Below are 24681 nucleotides of genomic sequence, written 5' to 3'. Positions count from 1 at the left end.
TGGTAAAAGGAAGGGAAACCTCTAAATCTTTATTAATTATAGCCAAATCCAGGAAAATCTCCTACTTAAAATGAATAAATAGTAATAACATCACAGGCCTCACCATTAGCAAATTGCAGTATTTTTCTCTAACATAATCAAATCAACCGTGTACCTAACAAAATCAGGAAATATAAATTCTAAAATGCTTTAATCCTTTAAAAAAATTTAACATCATCTTGATCTTTCCTCAACTGCTCCAGAGTTTCACATTACAAATAACAGTTTGCTTTGCTTAGTAGGTCTGTTGTTCTTCCTTTATTGTTCTTAAGCCTAAATATCTGTTGGTTACTGAAGCTAAGTTAAAAAGAACTTTTTGTTTCAGGTTTAAAGTCCGAGGGCCTCTATAGAGTTTCAGGCTTCACTGAGCACATTGAAGATGTGAAAATGGCCTTTGATCGAGGTACACCACTTTTTAATCTTGTACAGTTTTAATCTAAGCTTTCAGTTCTGGACATTTCAGATCTTTCGGGGTTTATACATGTGCCATGGTAATGAAACTGACATATAAGCAGAATTGCAGAAAGTAACCTGTCTTTTCTGAGTTTAAAGTGATCTGTAGTCCTTTTCATAAGAAGAAATTATGTTACATAGTTAGAAGGAATAATTAAATGTGAAGTATTGGTATGTAGAAGCTTAAGCGGGGGACTGGATGATTGCTCAACTTAAGAGCACAGCCTAGGGTCCCAGTTCAAGTGTGAGCATAGATAGTACCTGGGGAAAGTTGTAAGTCCTGTCTTTAATAGACTCAGTGCTTTACAATACAGTAGTCTATTTATGAGTTTAAGGACCAGGAACTCCAACTGGGAAGTCCTTCTGCATGTAGCCTTGTAGAAAGCACTGCACCACTGCACACGTGATTGGATCTGCACAACAGATGAGAGGGGCATTGAGATGAGTTGTACAGCATATTGAAAAACTAACAATTAAAACACTGCCTAATTACCATCCTCATAGCCCTTCTGAATTGATTGAGCTGATTATGTTGGTTCTGGTTGTGCACACAGCCTTTGCACACAGGACTAACTTAAAGTGTGTATGTAAGTGAGCACAGGGTAGGGCCTCCATCAATAGAAAATACCTTTGCAAGTACATTTGATAAGTTGCGTGAATATTCTTCTCATTTCTCATAAATAGTGGTTTCCTTCCTACTTAATTTTTTCAGGTATTGCCTCTGCCATAGTAGAGAATAGGATCAGACACAGCCCTGTGTTAACAAGTCCATGGGTGCAAGGCAGGTCCAGGACAAGCCAGAGAGTTAGCTCGTGGGTCAGGGTAGTGACCAGAAGGGTGGATGGCCCCACATCAGCATGGTGCAGCTGGAGACAGCTATGATGTCACTCAGGCAGGGATTGAGGGCCCTGGGGGCCCATGGGCAGGAGATGTGGGGGCTTCAGAGGAGGCTACATAGGCCATCAAGGTCTTTGGGTGGCACATCTTGCACTTGCTGTGCCTGAACATTTCTGGTTTGAAGGCAGTTTGTCATGCAGACACCACCATAAAGAAAGTCCAGCTAGGAATTTCCAAATTGGCTGTTTTCATCCTGAAATATTCTTTAAAAAATAAAACATATTTTAAAATATGTCGGATGCTGCAGTTGTGAACATATGCATACACACACGTAGGTCAGCCATTCTTCGGGCCAGAGAGATGCACAGTGATATGACTGCTATCATGGCAAGATAGTGTTCCAGATGTGCCACAGGAGCAATGATCCTGGGAGGCTTACAGTCCTCACAGGTCCCATTCTGCTCCCTGCAGGTAGATCTAGCCTGGGAAACCCTTTTTTTTTGTGTGCTAGTTCTCTTCTAAGTGTACCAACCTGGATGAAACCCAGAAGGAGAGGCACAGGTTGTAGAGAGAAGAGTTGCAAGAAAGCAGATTTAAATGTATGTCTGAGCATGACTTCAGCACTGCTGCAGCTGTAGTTCCTTTGCAAATGCTTTGAACCACTGGAGCCACTTCAGTTTATTACCTATTTATTAAGTATACTCCCAGCATAATTGATGGCAATACACACTTGGATTAGATACACAGCAAGGAAGAAACTGTAATTTACAAAGGCAGCAGCACCTAGAAACAGGAAGAGGAAGGTGACTAGCAGTATAGGATTTCCAAAGGAAAAAAAGAATGGATAAACATGAAAGCAGGGAAAGCAAGAACAGAGCTTGTATACAAAGGCTGTGGGGGAAGACCATTGGACAGAAATTGACCAAAATCTGTGACTTCATTTTTTTTTTAACAGTTTCATGAGGGGAAAGGGCTAAGAAAGGTTTGCCGTGCATAAAAAGGCATGAATGAAAGCAGGAGAATAAAGAACATAATCCTGTTATGGGCTTGAGGACTAGAGTAATGTGGAGACCAGAAGCTGACAACTTTCAACACTTCCCTGTTTTGAAAATGTTTTCTCCCTGAACTGGGGTGGAAAAGCAGGAAGAGTTGAGAGTTTTTACAGGAAAGAATTTAAAGAAAAATAAAACAGCTTTTTTTTGTTCTCACTTCTGGGCTGTGCAGCTTGAAGGTGCTTGTCAGCTGGCAGAAGTTTGAATTGACAAGACACTTCCAATCAGAGAGCTCAGGGCTTGTTTCCCTGTCAGATCCTGACACAGACAGGGATGCCACCCTCTCTTTTGCATCCCAGCCCCATAGGTAGGAACACACTGCTTTTCTGTTGCCCTGTTAACTCTTCTAGTACTAGAAGTCAGAGCAGCATGGAATGAACTATCCTAAGAATGAGGATTATCCAAGTTCTCTGTCCCAGATGAAAGCACTGGGAGAGAAAGGATCTGAGTGCTAGGTGGCAGGTGTTGTCTTCAACACTACCTGGAAGTTTTCTGTTCAAATTTAATTTTCTGCCCAGAAAGTGAAGTTTGTGCTGGTTTTACATAATTTTTATTTCCGCATTCACTACAGCAAATTAGCTTTTTTTTTTAATAAAAAAAAAAAAAAAAAAGAAAAAAAGTAAATTACAGGAAAACTAAAACTACAGGAAATTAATTTTTTGGGGGGGGGGAAGGATAGTCAAAGGAGATGCTGAGAGCAGGGGTATGAACCAGAGAAGAGGACTCTAATCTAATTGATAGTCTTGGCACACTACTGGAGGATGTACACTGGCCAGGAATAAATTTCACTTAACAATTTAAGGACCATTTTTTAACCATCTGAAAGCAAGGCTTTGAAAAAAACATTCTAATAAGAGCAGGGATAAAAAACATTAGCTAGTTTTATAAATGGAAGTTGCAGGTTTTATGAGAAGGTGCCTGCAGTGGCAGAACACTGCACTTCAGCATTCCAGAGGTCCCTCCCTGCCCATCATTTCTGAGTCAGTCCCCAGGCACCTGAATAAAATTAAATTCCAGGACACTTTTGCATCTCCAGAAATACAGCGTTTAATAAAAGGGTTTGAAAACAGACAGGCAAAGAGTCCTCCCATTTTAATGCACAGGATCCATCCTTCAAATAATGCCATCGAGTGTTCTGGTTCCCAGCTCCTCACCAAGCCACAGGGGCCAGAAGACAGCAGGATACAGTAGGATGAGGCATGGGAACTGACTTGGCCGTGGGGGACCTCTCCTGCTGATCTCATGTGCAGCTGAAGGGGTGCAATGAAGAGCAGCCAGCTCTCCCTCTGACTAATTCTGCCTTGACAAAGAGGCAGTCACTTGGTGATTCCAAAGAATTACAGCAAGAGCAGAAAAAAGTTACCATCTCCGGAAGAGAATAGCATCCCACATAATAGTACTTGGGCCAAAAGTAGCTGTGATAGTTGGTTTTAAAAAAGGGTGAAGTTGGTCTTCATCTGATTTAAACTGCCTTCCAAAGCCCAAGCAGTATAAATACCCCTACTGTAAATTAGCATTAGGCTCTCTCTGAGGCATTGACAATGTTCCATTTTAGTGATTTTTGTAATGAGAAGGAGGGGAATAATGTGGATTTATTTAATCTGGTGAATGTTGGTGCTGTAGAATGACAGTTGCTCTCTGTCAGCATTGTTGAGCTGTGGCGTTGTGGCATCCAGAGAACACCCATTGTGCATTTTATCCACAGAGCTGCCATTGTCACCACCACATTCTGTCCCCCCACTTGTTTGTACGGCTGGCTGGTACAATACATTTGCTAAAAATATTATGCTGTTAAATATTACATGAGTATTTAGAAGCATCCTAATTCATACTCTTTTGCCAGCGTAGCTGAAAACCAAATGCTAAATCAAAGAAAAAGCAAAAAGAAGCATGCTAGCATGATAGAAGTTGTGCAATTAAAAAAACATTTAGGGGAAAAGAACTTAAATAAAATCTAATTCAGTATTCAGAGGACATGAGTGAGGCTTTAAGAATGTAATACTTATTCTATTTCATTCTGTAATGAACTACTGATGATTTCCGTGGCATCCAAAGTCAGCTGAAACCTTTAAGGAAAAGAATAAAAACTTTCTTTTTCTTGAGATACTCAAATTTCAGCATAATGCAACAAAATACATTGAGAGTCAAACCAACAAAGAAAGGGAAATTATGGTGTTTGGGTAGAATTAGGTTTGTAAGGCTGAAATGTGTTTGTGATCCAAAAGGAAAAAAAAAAAAAACACCCACAAAAACTATATTACCATATGAATGCTGCAATGATACTGAAAATACCAGCTCCAACCTGAAAAAGTTCCTGTATTGAAGAGTGAAAAAAGTTATTGAGGTAATGCAGAAAGTACCATGTAAACCACATGTAATTCATATATGCATACACACACCAATCCCTACATATCTGCTGCAAAAATGTGCAGAGTATATTACAGTAGATGTATTGCTGGGCTTACTTTTAAATAAACTTCAGTGCATTTCCAATGGATGTGTATTTGTTTCTGAAGGGAAGAGTAAAATCTTTGACTCAGGAATTCATAATTTTTCCTGCAGTAAGCACATATGTAAATAAGAGGTATGTTTGAAGTACATTGTAGTTTGAAGTACCTCATGCTGAAGTGCCCCTTTAAGGAAGCTTGCTGGGCTGCTTTGTAAAACTACTAAATAAATAACACTTCTATTTAGTGTACTGGTGACCTGGATAATAGATGTAAGCTTGTGCTTTGCTATATCTGTTCTGATGCAGCTGCTAGCTCCTTGGAGGTATCTGTTTTCAGTGGAGCATTTTGAGTGTCCATCAATTAAATAGAGCTCTCCACACAAAGCTTTACAAGACTAATGCTACCATGCCTGGAATGTGTGGATTAAACAAAAGATTGGGGCAGTGTAAACATCCTCCTAGGGCTTATTGATGCTGTATTAAATTAAATGCTGATGGATGTATTCAGACTGCTCAGCTGCATCAAGAAAGGCTGTTTGTTTTAAACACTTAAGCATATAATCTCCTCTTGATGAGAACATGTAGTGCTATTAGTCTTAATGAGAATTATGTGCATACATTGGACAGGACGTATCCCTGCAAGATTAATGCCATAGGTTTGTATAAAATGTCTGCAATCAATATAAACTCTTTTATTGTGCTGTGAAAGCCTTTATCTCCATCTTGGATGCTGTGCATCAAGCACCCCCACTCATCCATCCGTATCAGGCCATGTCCACAAGCACTGTTACTGTGAGACAAGCAAGGCAATGGCTTTACAACATGTCAGCACCTTGTTGGTAACAGCCCAAGCTTGTGCCTGCACCTCCTGGCAGACACAGCAAACCCCTCTCTGCTGTACAAGCAGGCAGAACCTTGCATCACCCCGTGCACCGTGTGGTGCTCACCTGCACCACCTGCCCTGAGGGAAGCGTAGTATCCTTAGCTGAAGGGTGGGAAATAGGGACTACAAGTTATAACTGATCTCCAAGAAGCCTGAGGTAAAGCTGGGGGTTAAATCCAGACAGCCACACCCCCTACTTGGACCATCTTTCTACTGGAAGACCACCAAGATAGACAGATCCTAGGAAGGGAGGACAGCAGAATTTCTTGATATGGAGATAAATGTTGGTATGAGAGTACTAGGTAGTACAGAACAGAGGTAGTCATTTGAACTTGAAAAACTGTAGGGATCCTGCCATGCTGCTACTTTTTGTAATTTCACTCACTGCAAGCCAGGACTTTCCAGCAACACCTGTAAACTTTAGGCTCATGTGTTTAAAAGTGCTCTGTAAAAGAGTTCTGACTAACTGTTATATTGTGGCAAACAAAATGTATGCCTTTTTAGATGCATAATTCATCTGTTTGGCATTTCATCCTTTACAAGTATTCATATTAATTTTAAAAATTTGTAATGCACATTTCAGAATAATTATATAGCTAAATGCCTTAGCATGTCTATTTAAATTCAGATCTTTGCTATAAACAAATAAGCGAAATATTAAGACATTAGAAGATAGCAGAAAATAAGGCAGCTTTCTTTTCAGCTAATCACTGTGTACAAGATGCACAAGATTTGGCTGTTTCTTGATTTTTCCTACTGGTCTCCTGAGGGTCATTGGAAATTTATGTTATTTCTCTACGCCTCTCTTTCCCTGAGTGGAGATGAAGAAATGGTTCATACTCCTATGCACTGATCTGCAGATGGAAAATATGATGTCAGAATAAGTTATTAATATCTTAGTTTCAATGAATAAATGGGCTAAATGCAAGAAATATGTTACTAACATGGTTTTTAATCCATCATTAAAACAGTATGTTTGAGGTGGTACACTGCAGATATGGATGCAGCCCCTACAAGAGATGTAAGCATAGAAAGTGTTTACTAAAACATAAGGCAACTACCATTCCTCATTGATATACTGTAAAGCTGGTAGCAATATATTCTCATTTAAGCCTTCCAATCACTTTCAGGTTGATTTTCTTGTCAGGTTGCACACAATAAATCTGACTTAGAGGTCCAGCCTTGCTTGCATCAAAATTAGGGTGATTTTAAATAGATTTCTTCCTCCTTTTTTAGATGGTGACAAGGCTGATATTTCTGCCAGTATTTATCCAGACATAAACATCATTGCTGGAGCACTGAAGCTATATTTCAGAGACTTACCAATTCCCGTGATCACCTATGACACCTATTCCAAGTTCATAGAGGCAGCAAGTAAGTATTGCATGGCATTTGTACCAACCTTTATTTACATTTCCCATCTGTCAAGCTGTCCGTGTTAAAGGAAAGGACAGGAAAAAGACTGGGGAAAATGGGTGCTGTCTTCATTCTTTCTCTGCCATGTCCTGTATTCACATGAAGCTTTTGCCTGATTGTTCATCAGATGGGATATCATGCAGGTTAAAAAAAAATAGAAGTACATGTATGGTATCAAAATAACCAACTGGTATGAGAAAATGTGGTTTCAGTGTCTTTTTGTATGTCAAGATAAAAAAAATAGTGTGAATCCTTCTCAGATTTTCAGAGAGATTGCCAAAGAGTTTTAAATGAGCACCAATGCTCAGTATATGTAGGTATCATTGATACCTACATATTGAAATACACTGAGAATCTTGAAGTAATTCCATGCCATTTCAATCTCTAGCTAAACCATCACATTCAAGCATTGTCTCCTAAAGTCATATATCTGCACTCCCATCTAGTTTTGAAGGCTAATGGAAGTAATTTTTTGTAACATTTTAAAGGGACAATTCTGGGCAGAATAGTATTATGAAGCACTTAACAAAGCTCAGGTACTGCATCTCTACAGACCTGTAGATAGAGCTACAGACCATGGAGATAATTCCTGGGAGGTCTTTGTTGCTGATTTCTTTTGAAAACCTTTTTTTTTTTTTTTTTTTGAGGATGCAGAAGTTGCTGATAAGCATCACATTTATGAGTGCAATATTTATCCCTGCAAGCACAGTCAATGGCTTGTAAATGATTCCATAATAATAAGTTATCTCCCTGATTTATTGCTGTGTACACATGGAAATCCCTATTAACATTAATCCTGTTTGGTGTTTTTACAGAAATCTCCAATCCTGATGAACGACTAGAAGCAATACATGAAGTGTTGATGTTGCTCCCTGCTGCTCACTATGAGACACTTAGATACCTAATGATTCATCTCAAAAAGTGAGTTAATTGACATGCAGGGTAATTCTTGAAGAGCTTAACAATTTTCTGCTTTGAAAGAGAAATATTACAGAAATCCTAATAAAGCTTCCATTAGGGCACTGCCACTAAACCAATAATGTTACAGATAGGCAGACAAGCTGTTTGTATAAGTGCATATAATAAGCTGTGCACTTATATAGCATAGATCCTTTTGCTGGCATATTATTGCAAGCCTTTCAAGAGTTAATTGACATTTGTCATGCTTCTCTGAGGCAGATAATATCTGAAAAAATACCAAATGGTGAGTACTCCAGAGATGTGCTGCTGTGAGGCAGCACTTGACCATGTTTTGCTTCTGCCTCTCCTTACTTCCTGTTTTGTCTTCTTGTATAATAACCCTAAAAGGAAAGAGCTGTCTCGTGTGAGTTGTTTGCTCAAATCACAGCAAGCCAAGAACCAAGCAGGCCCTATTTTTATATGACTAGTAAAAGTAATGCAGGTCCCAGTTATATCTCTCTTGGTTTTAAACATGTTTGGTCTCATTTGCTTTCCAAAGCTTCTTTAGGCATAAATAACACATCCATGAGGGGCTTCATGAAGCTTCATAAAGCATTCAAACTTTTCAAAAGTGCCTAAATTTAATTTTATAAGGTACTTAGGAGTGTACTTCCAAGTTTTCCAAGTTTTCAGCTAGGTACCTAGAAAAATTAAGGACTGCTCCAGAGAAGGTCCATCACTTCCACTCATTTCAAGCAAAACTGTTTTTCAAAACCATGCTAACTCTACTTTTCTGCTTTGGGTATTTACATGCCTCAAGAGGTCTTCTTTCTAAATTTTTAAAAACTGAAGCTGAGTACAGACTGGTGCTGTCACCTCAAAGCAGACCTTCATTTATGGCTATATTGCCGAAGTTATTCCTTGTCTCTGGTTAAACTTTGCTACTTGGAAATGACAGAAAAAGGGATAAGGGAGGAATAAAGCTGCTGACCTTTTATTCAGAAAATCACTGATCTCTTCTTAGTTGTCCCACTACTTGCAACACAGTCGTAAATGTGGAGTACTTCCTGGGTTTCATCTGCACTATTCTGCACTATTAATGCCAACCTAAAAGGACCTCAATTCACATAAAGCTGCATTAGAGAACTTTTGTGAAGTGCATTTCATGCTCTATCACATTCCCATTATGCAGAGACTTTTCCTCATTTTGAATCAGCTCAGGTCATTACAATTGAGTAATTTTTCCCCTTGATGGGACATTACCTGGGCATGCAGGAGCTTCTTTGGACTCTGAGGAAATGAGATGTGCAAATACCCACCCTTGTCAGTACATATGCATGGACAACTGATGATGACTCACTTTAGCTTTTAAGAAGGCCTGTGGAGGCTGTAGAAAAGTGATCTGCACACAGAATCAGTACTTTCATGTCCTGCAGCAAATTATTAATAGACATGTATGGACTTGCCTTCCTGCTTCTCATGAATTGCAGTCCGGGCTTTGGTTCAGCTGTTGAGCTGAGCTACTGATGAGGCAAAACGAGTCCAAAGTGCTGATTAGGCTTTCTCTCTCAAATATCTTCAAGTCATGCAATGAGTTTCCTCTCAATTCCCAAATTGTAGCTTTTGGTGTCTGCATGGAAATCAAGTGCACATCAGTTCCCATGGAGAATCTGTTGGAGAGATCTGAATGTGAAAGAGGAAATAATCATAAAGGTTCAGGCTATGCTCTTCTGTAGATTAAACACAGAGTTCCAACTTCAACCCCACAGGACTCTTGCTGCATGGCACCAGTATGTAAGTCTATGTAAGGACGGCATGGTCACAACTTGTACACCACTGCTGTTTCTCAACTGAAAAGAAACTCCAGAGTTGTTGTTAAAAAAACAGGAAAATCCAGCAGAGTACAACATCAGTCACAAAAAAATTGAGTTTGTTGGTCAATAATTATCTTTCTATAACTTTTTTGCTCAAAATTGAAGGAAATGTATGAGCAGTCCCCCTGTGATGAAATACATACAACTCCATCCACACTGACATTGCAGTCAAGCTCTGAATCTTCTCTGTGTTCACCCCAACTGTTCAGTAAGCCCCACACTCCTGAACAGAGGTGCTAGTAAGATCTGTGTAGCTTTGCACAGCTGTTGAACATCCCTGCTGCATACATGCACAGAGGGAAAGCAGAGTGTCAAACACACTTGCACAGAGGTGGCTTCAGCTTTGCAGCCTTGGTTTGTCTTTGCAAAGCACAACTAATATATGTGCTAGAAGATGAGGGTGTATCTGTGAGTAGGAGCACTCATGGATTTCTGTCCTGAAAGCAAAGAGGAACAACATTTTTCTGTGACAGAGCCATTCTTTGCAGAGAGACAACAGTAGAAGCAAAACGAAGTCACATGAGTACTTGCAAACGAGGAAAGACCAGAATACTTCTGGTTTCAGCCACTTGGTGCTCCCCTGATGGCATGAGTGAATCCACTCACAACGCCCAGTTGGGAATTGCTGTGGCTAGGAAAGGCTGCAGCGGTTGCCAGCAGAGCTGTCATCAAAACCAGTTGTGCTTCACCCTGGCAGAGTCATTGTATGAAAGAGATGTGAAACGTTATCCAGGCTGTACTTCTCACAGGAAATGTCTGGTCCATGACTGATCAAGGATCATGATGGATCAAGGGGCTGTCCTACAAGGGGCTGTCCTACACCACAATGCAAAGAGCACTCTCAGGACTGAATTCAATATGCCACTCAAATAGGACAACACTGATGTCATCCAGCACTGTTACCTGGAGGGAAACCTTGAGAACACCTTGTGTTTTCCAGCAGGCCTGACTGATTTTCCAGTCAGGGCTGACATCTCTGCAGCTTGGCCAATCCTTGGTGGCCTTTCTTTGCTTTCAGCCACAAGCAGTCCATCCATTCTTGCATTTACCTTATATGACCTATGTCAACAAACAAAGCAGTGGGCTCTTCCCTGAAGTGCCTCTGTTCTGTGTCAAGGATAGATGGCATTTATAGCAGCCTGATTTAAGCAAGCCACCTCTCCAGGCAGGTGCAGGATTCACCCTACTCCTGAAGTGGAACAAGTAGTTGGAGTCACTCAGCTCCTGGTTGGCCTGAGGCAGTCAGCAAGGCAGAACATCCACGAGAAGGGGTAGGTTCCTGCAGGCTGGAATCATGTCTGGGAGTGTCATTAGTCTAAGGAAAATCTCTGCCTGTATTTGTGGAGCACACCCACACCCCCTATGTGATACACAACAAGCACAACCTGCCAGAGAGCTGCAGTTACTGTAGCATAGACGACGGTTCCATACATCATAATTTAAATCATGATTACGCTTTTAAAAAAGCAATTTCCACTAATTCTTACACTCTAAGAGACCGTTACATGGAAAAATCACTGAAGAGACCCATGAGAGGTGTTTAAAGGCACTAAAAATCAACAGTCCCACTGTAGTTGCATTGTACTTGTTGTGGAAACAGTTATTATATTGAGATAAAGTAGAAATTGTAACTGAAAAATGTCTATGTACTAGTGCTTGATGTGAAGCAAGACTACAGAAAAAGATGCAGATACCCGTTTGTTTTTTTTTCTGGAAAGTAACCAACTAATTACTTGCTTTTTTTTTTTTTTTTTTTGCTTTTTTTTTTTTTTCTTTCTCCTTCTTCTTCTATTTTAGGGTTACCTTGCATGAAAAGGAGAATTTTATGAATGCTGAAAACCTGGGAATAGTGTTTGGACCTACTTTAATGAGACCTCCAGAGGACAGTACCCTTGCTACACTGAATGACATGCGGTACCAGAAGTTAATTGTGCAGATTTTAATAGAAAATGAAGATGTTCTCTTCTAGTCAGAGAGGCATATCTTCAAAGCCATTTGTTTTAAGATGATTAGTCTGAAGGAAAAAAAAACATTTCTTTAATTTTTTTTTTAAACAGAAAGGAAGAGTTCCTTGACTGCACTTCAATTTCTGCAAAGTTGCAGATGGATGCCAAAATGTTTAGGGAAAGCCTATGTCTCATAGACATATGCCTCTTTGTAGAAGGGAAGAAGAAGGTCAGAAAAAATCCTCTTACCTTGTATCTTTTGCCTTGCCTCAGATGTATATTTGTTTTGAGAAGTTTCAAACAATTTTATTGTTAACTTATTAAGAAACGCAAAACGTATTTTAATATGGCTAGAGAAGCAAAAAGGTACTTAATCAGTGTTACTTGTATACGCCTATACATTTCCTTCTTCATGAGACATAATTATATATGTCAATTGTGAAACAGAACCTATATTATAAAGATATTTTTACTTCACCTAGCTGAAAGAATGGCATTTTATTTTAGCAAACTATAAATCAATGCGGTGCATTGATTATTTTCACGTAATTGTTTCCTGCGTTTTTGCTATGATATATTGAAAACAATTGCCACTAATGCAGTATTATCCTGACATACCTCTTCCATTGCAAGTGTTTTAAAGGAGAATACCTTTCTTGTGCATATTTCAATTTTCCTTAGGTTTCTTTGCATTTAGGCACTAGCATCCTAGGATTGTACACTTCTAGCCATTTACTATTTCCCAAAACATATAGAATTTTCTCTTTTTTTTTTTTCCCTCCCATGTAAAATACGGTCTTGAGAATTTTTTAAAAGTCCTGGTGGTAATATCAGTTTCACATGCCAGATTTTTCTTGGATTACAGTAATATATAAGTTACATGATGCTGGGACACTGGATATTTTCTGGCCTTGTTGAAAGACAGCACTTTTTTGGGTGAATGATGAAGGATTTGGGTTTTCTGTAAAAATTGAGTTATGTTTTGTCATGTTTCTCTATTTATAAATGTACAGTAAATCAGCTAAAATTGTAGGTATTTATCTTGAATGTGTTTCCTGATGGTTTGTTAAAAAAAAGAAAAAAAGAAAGAAAGAATGTGTAGGACATGTGGGAGCTGGTAAATTTAATTATTACCAAATTTTAATATTTTCTCCCCTCACAAACATTGACCTATAGAGTTCGTAGTCTAACTGCAACTTATTCCTAATGTTAAAACTGTTTCTCAGCATGAGATGTTTCTACAAGCATAGAAAAATCAACATACTTTACTACCAAACTCAATTTTCAATACAAAGAAAATTTCTAATACTCCCTCATCTTGATCATTTGTATCATATGCTTGGTAATTCAGTGATGCAGTTTCCTGAATTATTTCAGGGAGCACATGTTTCTATTCAAATTGAAAAATATGTGTAACTATGATAATGAAGAGAGGTAGAGGGTATGACTGTAAATTTGTTGTCTTCTAGAGAAATAACTAAGGGCTAGATAGATTAACCCAGATTGCAGAGCAGGTGCTAAATAGTCTGAGTTCCCAATACTTCCATAGATCCTCCTGCCTTGTACAGGACTATTTGTTGTAGGTTATGTACTACTTAATACTGTCATAAAGATGATCTGGAAATGGTTTTATTTTGTGAAGTGAAATATGCTTTGTAATTTATGATAGTGTAAATGGAAGGAAAAATCCCATTAAATGTGTTAAAAGAGTTTTGGTGTCTGTCAGTGACTACACGGCAAGCTGCCAAACAAAAATCAATCGCTAATTACCATTCTGACGTTACTGGAAACTTTCCTGCTCAGAAATTTAGAGGAGTTTTACTGCATGTTGCAGTTTCAGATTGGCACTTGGTTGTCCATACTACCACAGCCAAGCACATGCATACATTTATTTTCAGAGACCATGCTGAACCACCTCTATGCAAAACTTCAAGCAAGCTATGAATCCCAGCATCAATCAATATCCGAGAATCAATGCCATCAGAGTATTTTTCCACAGTCTTCAACACAAACATTTGACTAACAGTGGTTTTCTTTATTTCTTTCTGCTCGGTTCCATTATGAGTTGGTTTTTTTTTCAAGACAGCACACAGGCAGCTTTAGCTTGTCTCGCTGTCTGGAATCTCCAACACATGTCCCATCTTAAGGATTTGATGACAGTACAAGGCAGTGTGCCTAGAAGCACCCATGCTTAGTGTCTGGAGAGCAGAAGTTTTCTAATCTGTTGGACAGAGCAATGAGTATGATTCTGCATCTTAAAACACAAATATCTACTAAATTGTTCACGTTTCACTTGGCTAACTGATCAGCCGATGTCCAGCATCCTCGGGGCATACTGAGCACGGAGGTAAAAGGACCCTGTTCCCTCCACACCTCATTAGTGCCACCTTGTGCTGTGCCTGCTTCTTCTCTTGTGTCGGACTTGCTGTGGCCATCACTGCTGCACTTGGGCTTGAGCTGCACCGCTGAGGTCAGACCATTTCAGATTCACCATCTGAGAAAGTAAAAGGCAGCAGACTTCCCTCTGCAAAACTGACTGCTGCCACAGTAGAAAAATCATGTTTGCCTTTAATGGAAACCTATAATCCAGTACACAGGTGGGGGAAAAGGGTCTGACTGGATTAAACCAAATCCTTCCCTTTGTTTCAAAGCATTCAGCAAGAAGAGCATGATGACTTGTCTCACGTGAGGCACTAGCAGTGAGTAGTAGTAAGAGTCCTTTGAAGGATGCTCCAGGAGGCTGTGTGTGAGCCCATGTAACTTCCCTGCTAAGTCCTTTCATCTTGACTAGAACACAGTCCTGCACCTCTAGGAGCAGGTGTGACACCAGTGTCTGACTGCAGTGGATCCTGCCTGCAGCCAGGTGTTCAGCAGAAACCTTGTTCCCCTCCAGCTATTGGAGAAGGCCTTTGGTGAAGCAGCAAGTCCCCTCCTGCAGCCACTCACTCCGATTCCCGTCTGCCATTCAGCTATCCCCATGTTCTGGGTGCTGCTCTGTAGACACTCACAGCAACTGAGGTGAGACAACTTGCCCTCCACAAAGCAGAAGTGTCTTAGCCACAGTCAGTGAAACATTGCATCAAAGTTGTTAATGGTTTGTAAGGTGGTAGCTTTTTTGAGTGCCGTGGAACAGTTGAAATATCTTCCTTATACTCATCTGTGAGAGACTCACTGCTGTCAGGTTTAAGTATTGGGAAACCACCAGGGAACTGAGCAAAGAAATTGTTTCCTGGCACCGCCATGCTGGAGACAAGGCAGTGTGCTCTGTGTCTGACTCCAAAGCACACACATCCTGAGAGGGCACTGGACAGGGAACTGTCAAAGGACTTCCTCAAATGAGGCACCAATTCGGGGCTCCTCCACCCAGACAACAGTTGCTGAGAAAATTATTTCTCTCCTGCTGTCAAATACTATTGGAATTGGACAAAGGATGTAGAAGTTACTGAGGAAGGAGAAGAGCTTGTGGTGGGGAGGGGGAAGAAAGAGAAAGAAAGTGCATAGTAAGGAAAACTTTTTTTTAACGTGAAGTTACAAAGTACAAAGAAGAGAGAGCTTTGTTCTCAACTCTCTGCTTTGCAAGCTGAGGTCAGTTTAAGCTACAAAACGAGTCTAAGAGAGCACAAAGCTGGGTGAATTGGAACCACATTCATTTTACTTCTTAAGAAGAGGTAAGTCTACACTTTTCCCCACACATAACATTCTCAAAGATCACACAGCATTTGAGTCTTATTGACAGAGACAATGCTGCAGGGGCACTTAGCCTAAGACTCACTCAGGGAAGGAATGCATCAGGTTTGGGGTCTCTTCTGAAACAAGGATTTGGACAGACCTAGCTGTGTATTACTGGGAAATGCAGTATGCGGGAGGGAGGAGGGATTGCAGGTGTGGTATTGGGCTAAACTCTGGGCTTAGTGAGACCTTGGAGCTGGGAATACCTGGAGTAATAAATAGCTGGACTAAATTACATAATCATAGAATCATAGAATATTTTGGGTTGGAAGGGACCTTTGAAAGCTGTCTAGTCCAACTCCTCTGCAACCTCCCTGCAGGACCATCTTCTTATCTCTTTTACTGACAAGTACAGAGTGAAGTTCTGCAGAAAAGAGAGGAAAAATATTGCAGTGCCAATAAACCCCCTACCCATAACCAGGGACTGAAAGCACAAAAACTCTTTGAGTAGGGAAGTAGCTCACAAACACCTAGGCAAGAAGAATGCAATCTAACTGGATCTTCAAAGCAGAATTACACTGCTATCCCTACAGCTGTCCAAAGGGAATGAGGAGACTATAGGGCTAATAGAGATAAGAATGAGAGCATCAATACACTTTATGTTCTTTAGCTGTAGAGATTAATTCCTTGATTAAAGAAAACAGTTAGGATTCAGAAATCTGAACCTTAGGGAACTAAGATTATTGCTGAATGCCCTAGGGCCTGCAGATTCCAGGCATCAGTGGATCTTATATGGGGCCGTACTTTACATTATCTCTCTCCAAAGGCATGTTGTTCTAAATATAACTATATAACTATGCTGATGCTGCAGGTAATGCCAGGACTGGGTGTTCAAAGCCTGAAGGACATGGATTACTGCAGGATGTTTTAAGGACTGCAGTTAGGAAGAAGGCTTGTGTCAGATGGAGCAAGTGCTTTGTGAGCTACAGTACAAATGAACAGCTGCTTATAAGTAGAGAAACTGTCAGGGTTCAGTTTGCAGCAGGTTTGGGGATGGCACAAACCAAGGTTGCCACTGGATCTGCTTTCATTGCAGGGCCTGACAAGGTGCCAGTCAAAATATTTTCTCTTTTCTTGAAAGTATGAGCCATTTTTTGCCACTAAAAGGAATGTTAGAATGAGGAGTAGGGTTAGATGTAGGGTTTGGAACTGCAGATCTTAAAGAGCACAAACTGCTGCCAGTCATATTTGAAGATACCTTAATTTCTGTTCTACTGTAGGGCATATACGATGATCAATGTGCATAAAAATCCATATTAATTACCACATGCTGCTGCCCAAGAACTTCAGGAGACTGGGCTCCATAGGTATCCATAACATCCATAGGTAACAGTTAGGGTGAGGTTAATAATCCAGATACTGAGGAACCAGTATTGTCACTGCATAGCCCTCAGTATTAGAAATAGGGATGGTGTCAGTAATGGGCTGTTGTTCTGGTGGGGTTTCTGTTGTTTCAGACATGAGTGTCACAGTTACAATTAAAGTAGGAATTAGGGACAGACCTCGGAAATCTAAAGCCTTTAAGACTGAGTGGTTCCCAAAGCTGTGAAAACTGCAGCATGTTGGTATCACTAATGAGCAGTTCTGTCTTTCTACACAGTGTGTGGACTCTCTGGTTAAGAATAGGGATATTAGATGAACAGACTTTTTTGCAAGGCCTTCAGAGCTAGGAAGGGTACTGGTGTCAATAGTCACCATATTTATCCATGTTTTTCTGATCTGCTGAAGGAATAGGACCTTAGTTTTTTCTTCAGATAGTATGAGGGTGAAGGAGAAGACAAGTTTTAAGAGTTTGGGATTCAAAGAATCAGACTGAGTCTGCTGCTGGGCATGCAAATGGAAGAAGAATGGGCTGGTGTCAGAGGCTGGCTGGGAACTGAAAATTTGAGGAGCTGTGTGTTATGGTCTGTTTTGATGAAGTTTTGGGCCTTCCTTGTAGTTATGGGGACTTCAGGTAAAGTTTCAGAATCTGTTGAGTTCTGAGACAATTCATGCAGCTGAACTTCCCGTTGAATGAGAATGAGCACTAGCACTAAGCTAACGCCTTGCATTCCGCTACAGGACTAGTTCCCTTCACAGAGCTACCTTAGGGCCCATGTAAATAAGGATATTGTCTGCCCTAGTGTGGAGGTAAGACCAGAAAACTTAAGACTACATCTGTGTCAGTCAATAAAATGGAGTCAAGGCAATCGTGCCCTATCCATATTACATTCTACTTAAATGAGGTCCTCTCAGGGGCCCATGGTGTCACCTGTGGCCTTTGAGATTCATTTTTTTTCTAGAGGCACTGATTCAAAAATTGTGCAAGGGCTGTGTTTCAGCCCATCAAACTGCTGCTTTCATGCCCAGAGGCTATGGTGCAATGCATGTCCTAGATTGTTATATGAGGAGTGGTTGTGAACTGAAGTGTTGGAGGGTGCAAAGCCTGTAGCAATAAAGCTGGGGAGGGGGACAAACTTGTATAGTTTCATCCATTCTGCTTAAGGGGAATAATCCTTTGCTCCCGCTGCCTTGGAACGATGCCTGACCAGTGCACACACAGACAGAGGCCCAGATTCAAAATTATGACAGGGACTCGCCACTAGTAGGCTAAATATACCAGGTCCAGGGTTAAAACCCATGCCCTGGTATTAATTTGTGCTTTTTCTTGGTTGGTTTTTTTGGGGGGTGGGGGTGGGGAGGTTTTTTTGTTTGTTTTTGTTGGTTTTTTTTCCTTGGTGTTTTGGTTTTTGGTTTTTGGGATTTTTTGGCAGGGCAGATGTAGACTGGTAATGAATGCTGCAGTTCCAGTCTTGAGCAGCAGCCCGGTGTCAACAGGGAAAATGTTCTTGCCTATTAAAAAAATGGCTGGAGTCCTTCCTGTGGTTATTATGGTAAAAGCTAAGATTTGAGATGCTGCTAGCACATGGAAACCTAAATCTACAAGAAATTAAGTTACTGCTGGCTTCTTCTGAATTGGCAGCTTGACGCAGATGGGAGACAGTTGTTCGTGTGGTCTTTTCCTGACCACAGAGGTCCATTGGTTTAAATTAACATAACACTTAGGCTCTGAGACTTAGGAGTTCCAAGAACTGTTTTAATGCTGAATATTAAAGGGCCAGCTTGTGCCAACAGGTATCAGTGTTGCTTTTTTTTTTTTTTCTATGAGCCAATTGCTCCGTTGTATTTCAGGGCAGAGTTAAGAGTTTAATTGAAATTTGAACATACAATTTGAATATTGCTGAGAATAAGGACCTCAGTAGAGCTCTGCTCTCTATAGGTACCAGTGCAATATACTCTTTTCAGTTGGTGTGAACACATCCTTGGCCTTAAAGTTAGCATTTGAGAAACCCAAGTTTCAAACATCCAGTGTATTTGCTTGATGGTCTGGGGTTTCAGGATAAATGAGAGCTCTCATAGCAATATTCACCAGTGCATGTTATGATTCTGGGGGTCCCCTTGGTAGAATTGTAACTGCATTTAATATCAGAGCTGTGGAAGCCAAAGGGTTCCATGGTGCTGAGAAGACTGATGTCTGCAGTGGATGGTGCCTCTCTTGTCTTGCTAGTAGAGATGGGTTCCCTCAACACAGTTAGATAAGGGTGTGGTTTGGCAATCCAAGCTTCTCAGAGCCCAGTTTCAACTTGAGCACAGTAGAGTCTGCAAAGTTTGGAAAAAGGACAGTGAGAAATGAAAAAAGCACTATTTTTTTTTTCCATTCACTGCAATAACAGTTAGGGGTTGTAAATAAGATTAGTTTGAGGACTGATATTAAAATCAGTCTTTGAGAATCTAAGTCTTGAAAATACCTGGATATTTCTGAATTTTGGAGAGCCTGCAGAATTATGAAGAAACTTATGTCGATATGGTTTAACTGTTCACAAAAGGAGTTTACACTATATATTAATATATATATATTACACTATAATAAAGAAAGGCCCTACTGTTTTATTTTGCAGTGTACTGTGGCATCTGCTAGAATCCTGCACAGACACCCTACCTGGGACTATAAAACCCCACTGCTTTTTATCCCAGCCTCCTGCAAAGACAGCACAGAATTTAACTGCAGCAGTCTTATTAAATGAATGTGCTATCCAACTTCCATGCACTGAAATAAGCAATATGTTATTTACTTTTCTGTTTAAATAAACGCTGTAAATATATGTATGCTGAAAGAGTGCAACAAATACTGTTGCAGCAAGAATGGGAGAGAGCATACATTTTCACTGTCAGAGTTGTTTTTGTATAAACACTAACCTTAGTGACAATCTTGTGGAACAGCATGTTGAGACTTTCAAAAGCAGAGCAGGTTTTGCTCTCCTCCTGCACCACCACAGACTCATGCAGGCAGCATCCTCCCACTCCCACATCTCTTACAATCTTTCCAACCTGCCTCTCTCTTTTCAGTAGACTCTGCTCTCAGTACACTATAAAAAAGGAAAAAAACTCACATTCTAGGACTCTTTGAAATGGGTTTTTACTTAAAAAAAAAAAGCCACAACACACTGATTTGATGGAAGTTTGGCATTTTGAGAGCTAAGAGTATGGTTTATGAGCTAAGATGTATGGTAATCAAAATAAAATAAATACTAAATATTTTGTATGAGCCTGTTTGCAGAGTGAATGTTATAAAAGATGACCAGTAATGTTTTTTGGGAAAAGAGCATTTAAAAATAAAAACTACCTTTATGGCCACATAAATTCCTTTTTTCCCAGGCAGTTCTCTGGGACACAAGATGGGGAGAGATGCTGGTGTTCTCTTTCTCTACAGATACAAGGGAGTAGCAAAGCAGTAGGTCATAGTCACAAGGAGAAACTTGACCCTGTGTTCTGCTCCTGCCCTTGGCCCAAGGAGAGCCTGATGCCCTGGTGCTTTGTGTCTTGGAAAATGTTAGTTGCTTACTTGTTAGGAGGGAATGTGAAGGCCATCTTTTATCACTGGACGTTAGTGTTTTATTCCACAGAAGTTTTTTTCTGTTGATCTTAATTAGTGTGATAGACAGTTTGGCGTACTTTCAAGTGTGTATGCTTCCCTATCCAAAAGCCTTTAGCTTTGAAGAGGGCAATCTACAGAGTAACGTGTATAGTGCATGCCCCAGGTTCCTCTCCCTCAGTAACCTGCACTCACCAATTTCCATACCTCTTACCTTTATGGGCTATTCGGGGAAGCTGCAAATAGCAGAAGTTGATCTGCAAAAGAAGATGAGGCTGAAATATGATGCTTTCACACACTCTTCGGTACCATCATAGGCACCCTTGAGTGGCTGACTGTGTAGTTGATGGGTAGGGCGTTAGGAATGAAATGCATGTTACATGGCGTAGCTCTCCAAAGAGCAAATCATCACTTTTAACGTGTAGTGTGGCACAAGCAAATCTTTTTTTCTCCTTTCTTGGTGAATAAAAATACCTCAAAGTTGTTTGTATGGTCATATATCCATCACCACACAGAAAGTCAAAGTCCCAATACTAAGTCAATTTGAATACAAGTACCAGACTACACCGTGTGACCTACAGCGCCATTCGTTTTTTAAAGAAGGGAGTTAACCACAATTCTATTTTCTTCAAGGCTATAAAATACCCACCCACACACATCCATCACGTGCACAAACAAAAAGCAGTGATATTTTGTTCCAGCCATGCACGCTGTCAACACCGCATCCATCTCGGCAGCCCCGGATTTCACGGCGCTGCCTCACCTGCGCTGAGGCTCCCTGCTCCTCTTCCTCTTCCCCCTGTCTCCCCACCGCCGGGTCTCCCTACAGGGGACACCGACCCCCCCCTCCCTGCAGTCCCGCGCAGGAGCCGGGCAGGTGAGCGGGAGCCGCCCGGCCCCGGGGCTGGCCGGGCCGCCGCTCCGCCCACGGGGGCGAGCCGCGGGGCCGGCCGGCACCTGCCGCCGCTCCGCTCCGCACCGCCCCGCACAGCCGCCCGGCCGCCCTCCCCGCCGGCCGCTGCCCTCCTTCCCCGCCGCGCCGCGGACCGCAGGGCCGTGCGGCGGCCGCGCTTCCCCTGGGGCAGGAGAGCGCTCCCGCAGCGCCGGGCGGGCGCCGCAGGTCAGTGTCGCCTCCCGTACCTGTTGCGCAGGGAGCCGGCGGGGCGGGGAGAGGAGGGAAGGAGGGAGGGGGGGAGAGAAAGGAGCCCCGTCGCAGGAGCCCCAGGACGCGCCGGGCTGCCGGCCTCGTCCCGCGGGGAGGCAGCAGCCCCAAGGTACCGGACCCCTGGTCTGCCTCTGGGTATGGCGGGTGGCGAGTGCAGCGAGCGAGTCCCGCGGCCCGGCTCCCGGGCGTCACTTACCTGAGACTGTGCGAGCCGCGCACGGAGGCGGGCGGCGCTTCCGAGCCGCTGGACGGGGCGCAGAGCGCTCCCCCCGTGCCCGCCCGGCCGCCGGCGCAGGAGCCGCTCCCGGGCGCCGGGCACACCGCCCCGGCTGCGCTGCCCGCCCCCCGGTGCTGGGGAAGAGGGGTCCCGGCGCCGACCGAGCGGGGACGCGGCTTGCCTGGCTGCCAACCCGCCCTCGCCCTCTTTCGCCCCGCAGGAGACCGAGATGGCGGACAGCGCCGCGGCCACCGCCGCTCCTCGGGCCGGCGTGAAGGGCTCGGCGGGGCCCTGGTGGAAATCGCTGACCAGCAAGAAGAAGCACAAGGAAGCGTCGGTAGCCTCTCCGCATTCCGTCGCCAGCGAGACCCCCGCCGACACTCCCAGCCCCGACGGCCGGGAGGAGCAGCCCCTTCCCTACGGTAGCGGCGACGCCGCGGGAACCGGAGTCGGGAACCGGCGGAGCCTCCGGGTGTCCCACTCGGGCCGCTTCAAGGAGCGGCGGAAGGTGCGCACCTCGCTGCTGGCCGACAGCCCCGAGGTCTTCGACGGCGGCGGCGCCCCAGGCCATGCCGCCCAAGGGGCCGAGTAGCCCCGCAGGACCTTGCCGAGGAGCTGCCACTGGATGGGTGGCCGGAGAACTGGCGGGACCGGCAGCCGGAGGCAGTGACTGCCCCACAGCTGGGCTTGGACCTATGCAGGCAGCGGCCTCCCAAACCCTGACCGGACGCTGCGGGAAGCCCGGCACCGCTGCCAGGGCCAGGGAATCGCGCTGTGTTACCTGAACACCGCCAATACCAAACCCCCTGATGACGGGACGATGTGATTGTCTTTTTAAAAAAACACAAATAAACTCCCCACTCCCTGTACTGTGGTGAGCGGACTCAAAGGTGCTATCCCAAGGCCGATGGTGGGCTCTCTGAACCTTTCTGCAGCCCTTGCCAGGAGCCAACGTGATGACTCTGAGGCCTGTGAGCCAGCTCCTTCTGGCTCTCAAGCCAAGGAGGCACTTTGCTGCTTTCATCTCCCAAGCTGTCTTATCGAAGGAAGGGGGGAACAAAGTGCTCTTATCTAATTTCAGGGCTGAGGACCTCCGGCGGTGCTGAAAGTGCACCTGTCCTGCCTTTAGCCACGAACACATCCTCCATCCCACACTGGGGTCAAAAGTGAGGTATTGTGAGGGGCAGGCTCCTGCCTTCACCCATGTCCCACATCACATTTCCATATGGAAAAGGCAGGACCATGCTTGTATTTTCCCTCTTCTTGCTGTGTGATACCAAGCAGGTATTTCAGAGACTGGTCCTGTAACAGAGATAGCTCTGTTACAGAGGGAGGCCCACGTTGTCTAGCAATTCTCACCATTTACCCAGGGGATACATGATTTTTGCTTAATCGGTGATAACTGGCATAATGAAGCTCCAATGAAGAAATTGTGTGATAGTATGTAGACATTCTTCTGGGAGATGAGACCAGCCCTGGAGAGCACAAGCAGGGTTGCAGTTCTAAGGTGGAAGTAGGCTTGGGCACCACTGGAAGTGTTTATACTGTTTACCATGTCTGAGGCTTTTGAGGCAAGGTTAAATGTCCCAGGATTTCTTCTGATGGTGAGATAATGAGCTTTCACTCGAGTAGTTATCTGCTCCCTCTAAGAGCTCTTGGATTTTTGGACAAATAAATGTAAGCCAGATTTGTACTGGTGTTGTGCCTTACAGAGCAAAATCAGATAAAAATACTTGGCAATTACACATTTCTTGATAGTAGGTGATGTAGCAACAACTGACTTATTTATTTGAAATGCATTTGCAATATACTTTATATTGTTAAAATGCTTTTAGAGTTTTTCTGAATACGAGATACTGCATAGTGGCAGGCACTGAAAATTATTTCCTTACGGTCAAGTATTCTGCAGTTATGATTTTGTTTGGTTGTAACTAATCATTTGAGGTCAATTAAAAATAAAAAGTGACTGGAAAGGAAATAAGACCTGAGTTCCAGTTGAAAATATGGATTAAACCAGCCACTCACTGACAATCACTGAAATGTTGCACTAGATGCTGGACAAGTGTCCCGTGGTTCAATGTGCACAATAATATGTAATGAACCTTGAAAGCTGCTGTGCAATAAACTCGGACAACGTAGCTGCTGAGGTGCTCACTGGTCATTGACTCCTTCAGACTCTGGATCCCAAGGACAAAATCAAATAGATTTCCATGAAATCTGCTTCTTTTTTTTTTCACCCAGTGTGTAGATACATGCTTTTTAAATTTCATTTAGTAAAACTACAAGGTACTGGATTTGGACTGCCTTGGTGACTCCATGCTGACCAAGCAAAGATCTGGGGTGGGCTTACGGGAGCTCTTTAAACTTTCTCCACAGAGGTGCTTTTCTTGTGGGAGGCCTCTTCAGTCAAGGGACATCTGAAATCATTCTCTTGAGAAGAAGCAATCAGAGCAAACCTAGTTTTGAAAAAAGGGGGTGAGAGAGAAGGGGGAAAGTTTAAAAGCTGGAAACAGAGACATGGATGAAGAAGAAGCATATTCCAGCTACAGATAACCCAGGGATGGGAGTGGGGGAGAACGAGGCAGAAGGGGATGGCTTTGTTGTCAGGGTTGTCACACTACCTTTGGAGGGCAAACTGTTCATTTTTCTTTCAGGCACAAATAGTCTGCCTGTGTTTATGTATTCTAAGGTCCGAAGAAACATTTTTGTATGTGTGTGTGCCCAAAATGGAAGAACAAGTAGGCAGAAATTGCACTGATTCATTTCTTAACTTCTGCATCTGGTTTGATGTGAGCTCTGTGAGGATCAG

At 42.7% G+C, this 24681-nt stretch overlaps 2 protein-coding genes and 1 long non-coding RNA gene across 3 annotated transcripts in view; 2 read left to right on the top strand and 1 right to left on the bottom strand.

Annotated features, from left to right (window-relative positions):
• CHN2 (chimerin 2) overlaps positions 1 to 13559 on the top strand; it is a 158978-nt gene extending 145419 nt beyond the window's left edge. The window contains exons 10-13 of the mRNA XM_066195100.1: positions 365 to 442; positions 6950 to 7087; positions 7945 to 8050; positions 11701 to 13559. Of these exons, the coding sequence (XP_066051197.1) occupies positions 365 to 442; positions 6950 to 7087; positions 7945 to 8050; positions 11701 to 11872 (494 nt within the window). The 3' untranslated portion in view covers positions 11873 to 13559. The remainder of the gene's footprint in view (positions 1 to 364; positions 443 to 6949; positions 7088 to 7944; positions 8051 to 11700) is intronic.
• Positions 13560 to 18688: 5129 nt separating this feature from the next.
• Positions 18689 to 21905, bottom strand: LOC136296200 (uncharacterized). Its single transcript, XR_010722878.1, has 4 exons — positions 21852 to 21905; positions 20705 to 20747; positions 19815 to 19984; positions 18689 to 19217 (listed from the first exon to the last, which is right to left on the bottom strand). It is a non-coding gene; the product is annotated as an uncharacterized lncRNA (long non-coding RNA).
• Positions 21499 to 24010, top strand: PRR15 (proline rich 15). The gene is made up of 2 exons (XM_066195078.1): positions 21499 to 21610; positions 22093 to 24010. The coding sequence occupies exon 2, from the start codon at positions 22102 to 22104 to the stop codon at positions 22462 to 22464; it is 363 nt and encodes a 120-aa protein (XP_066051175.1). The 5' UTR covers positions 21499 to 21610; positions 22093 to 22101; the 3' UTR covers positions 22465 to 24010.
• The last annotated feature ends 671 nt before the right edge of the window (positions 24011 to 24681 follow it).

Source organism: Chamaea fasciata, unplaced genomic scaffold (genome assembly GCF_029207755.1).
Source record: "Chamaea fasciata isolate MVZ Bird 193981 ecotype frontalis unplaced genomic scaffold, bChaFas1.0.hap1 SCAF_1, whole genome shotgun sequence".
Lineage (NCBI taxonomy): Eukaryota > Metazoa > Chordata > Aves > Passeriformes > Sylviidae > Chamaea > Chamaea fasciata.
This window is presented reverse-complemented; position numbering and strand designations above follow the sequence as displayed.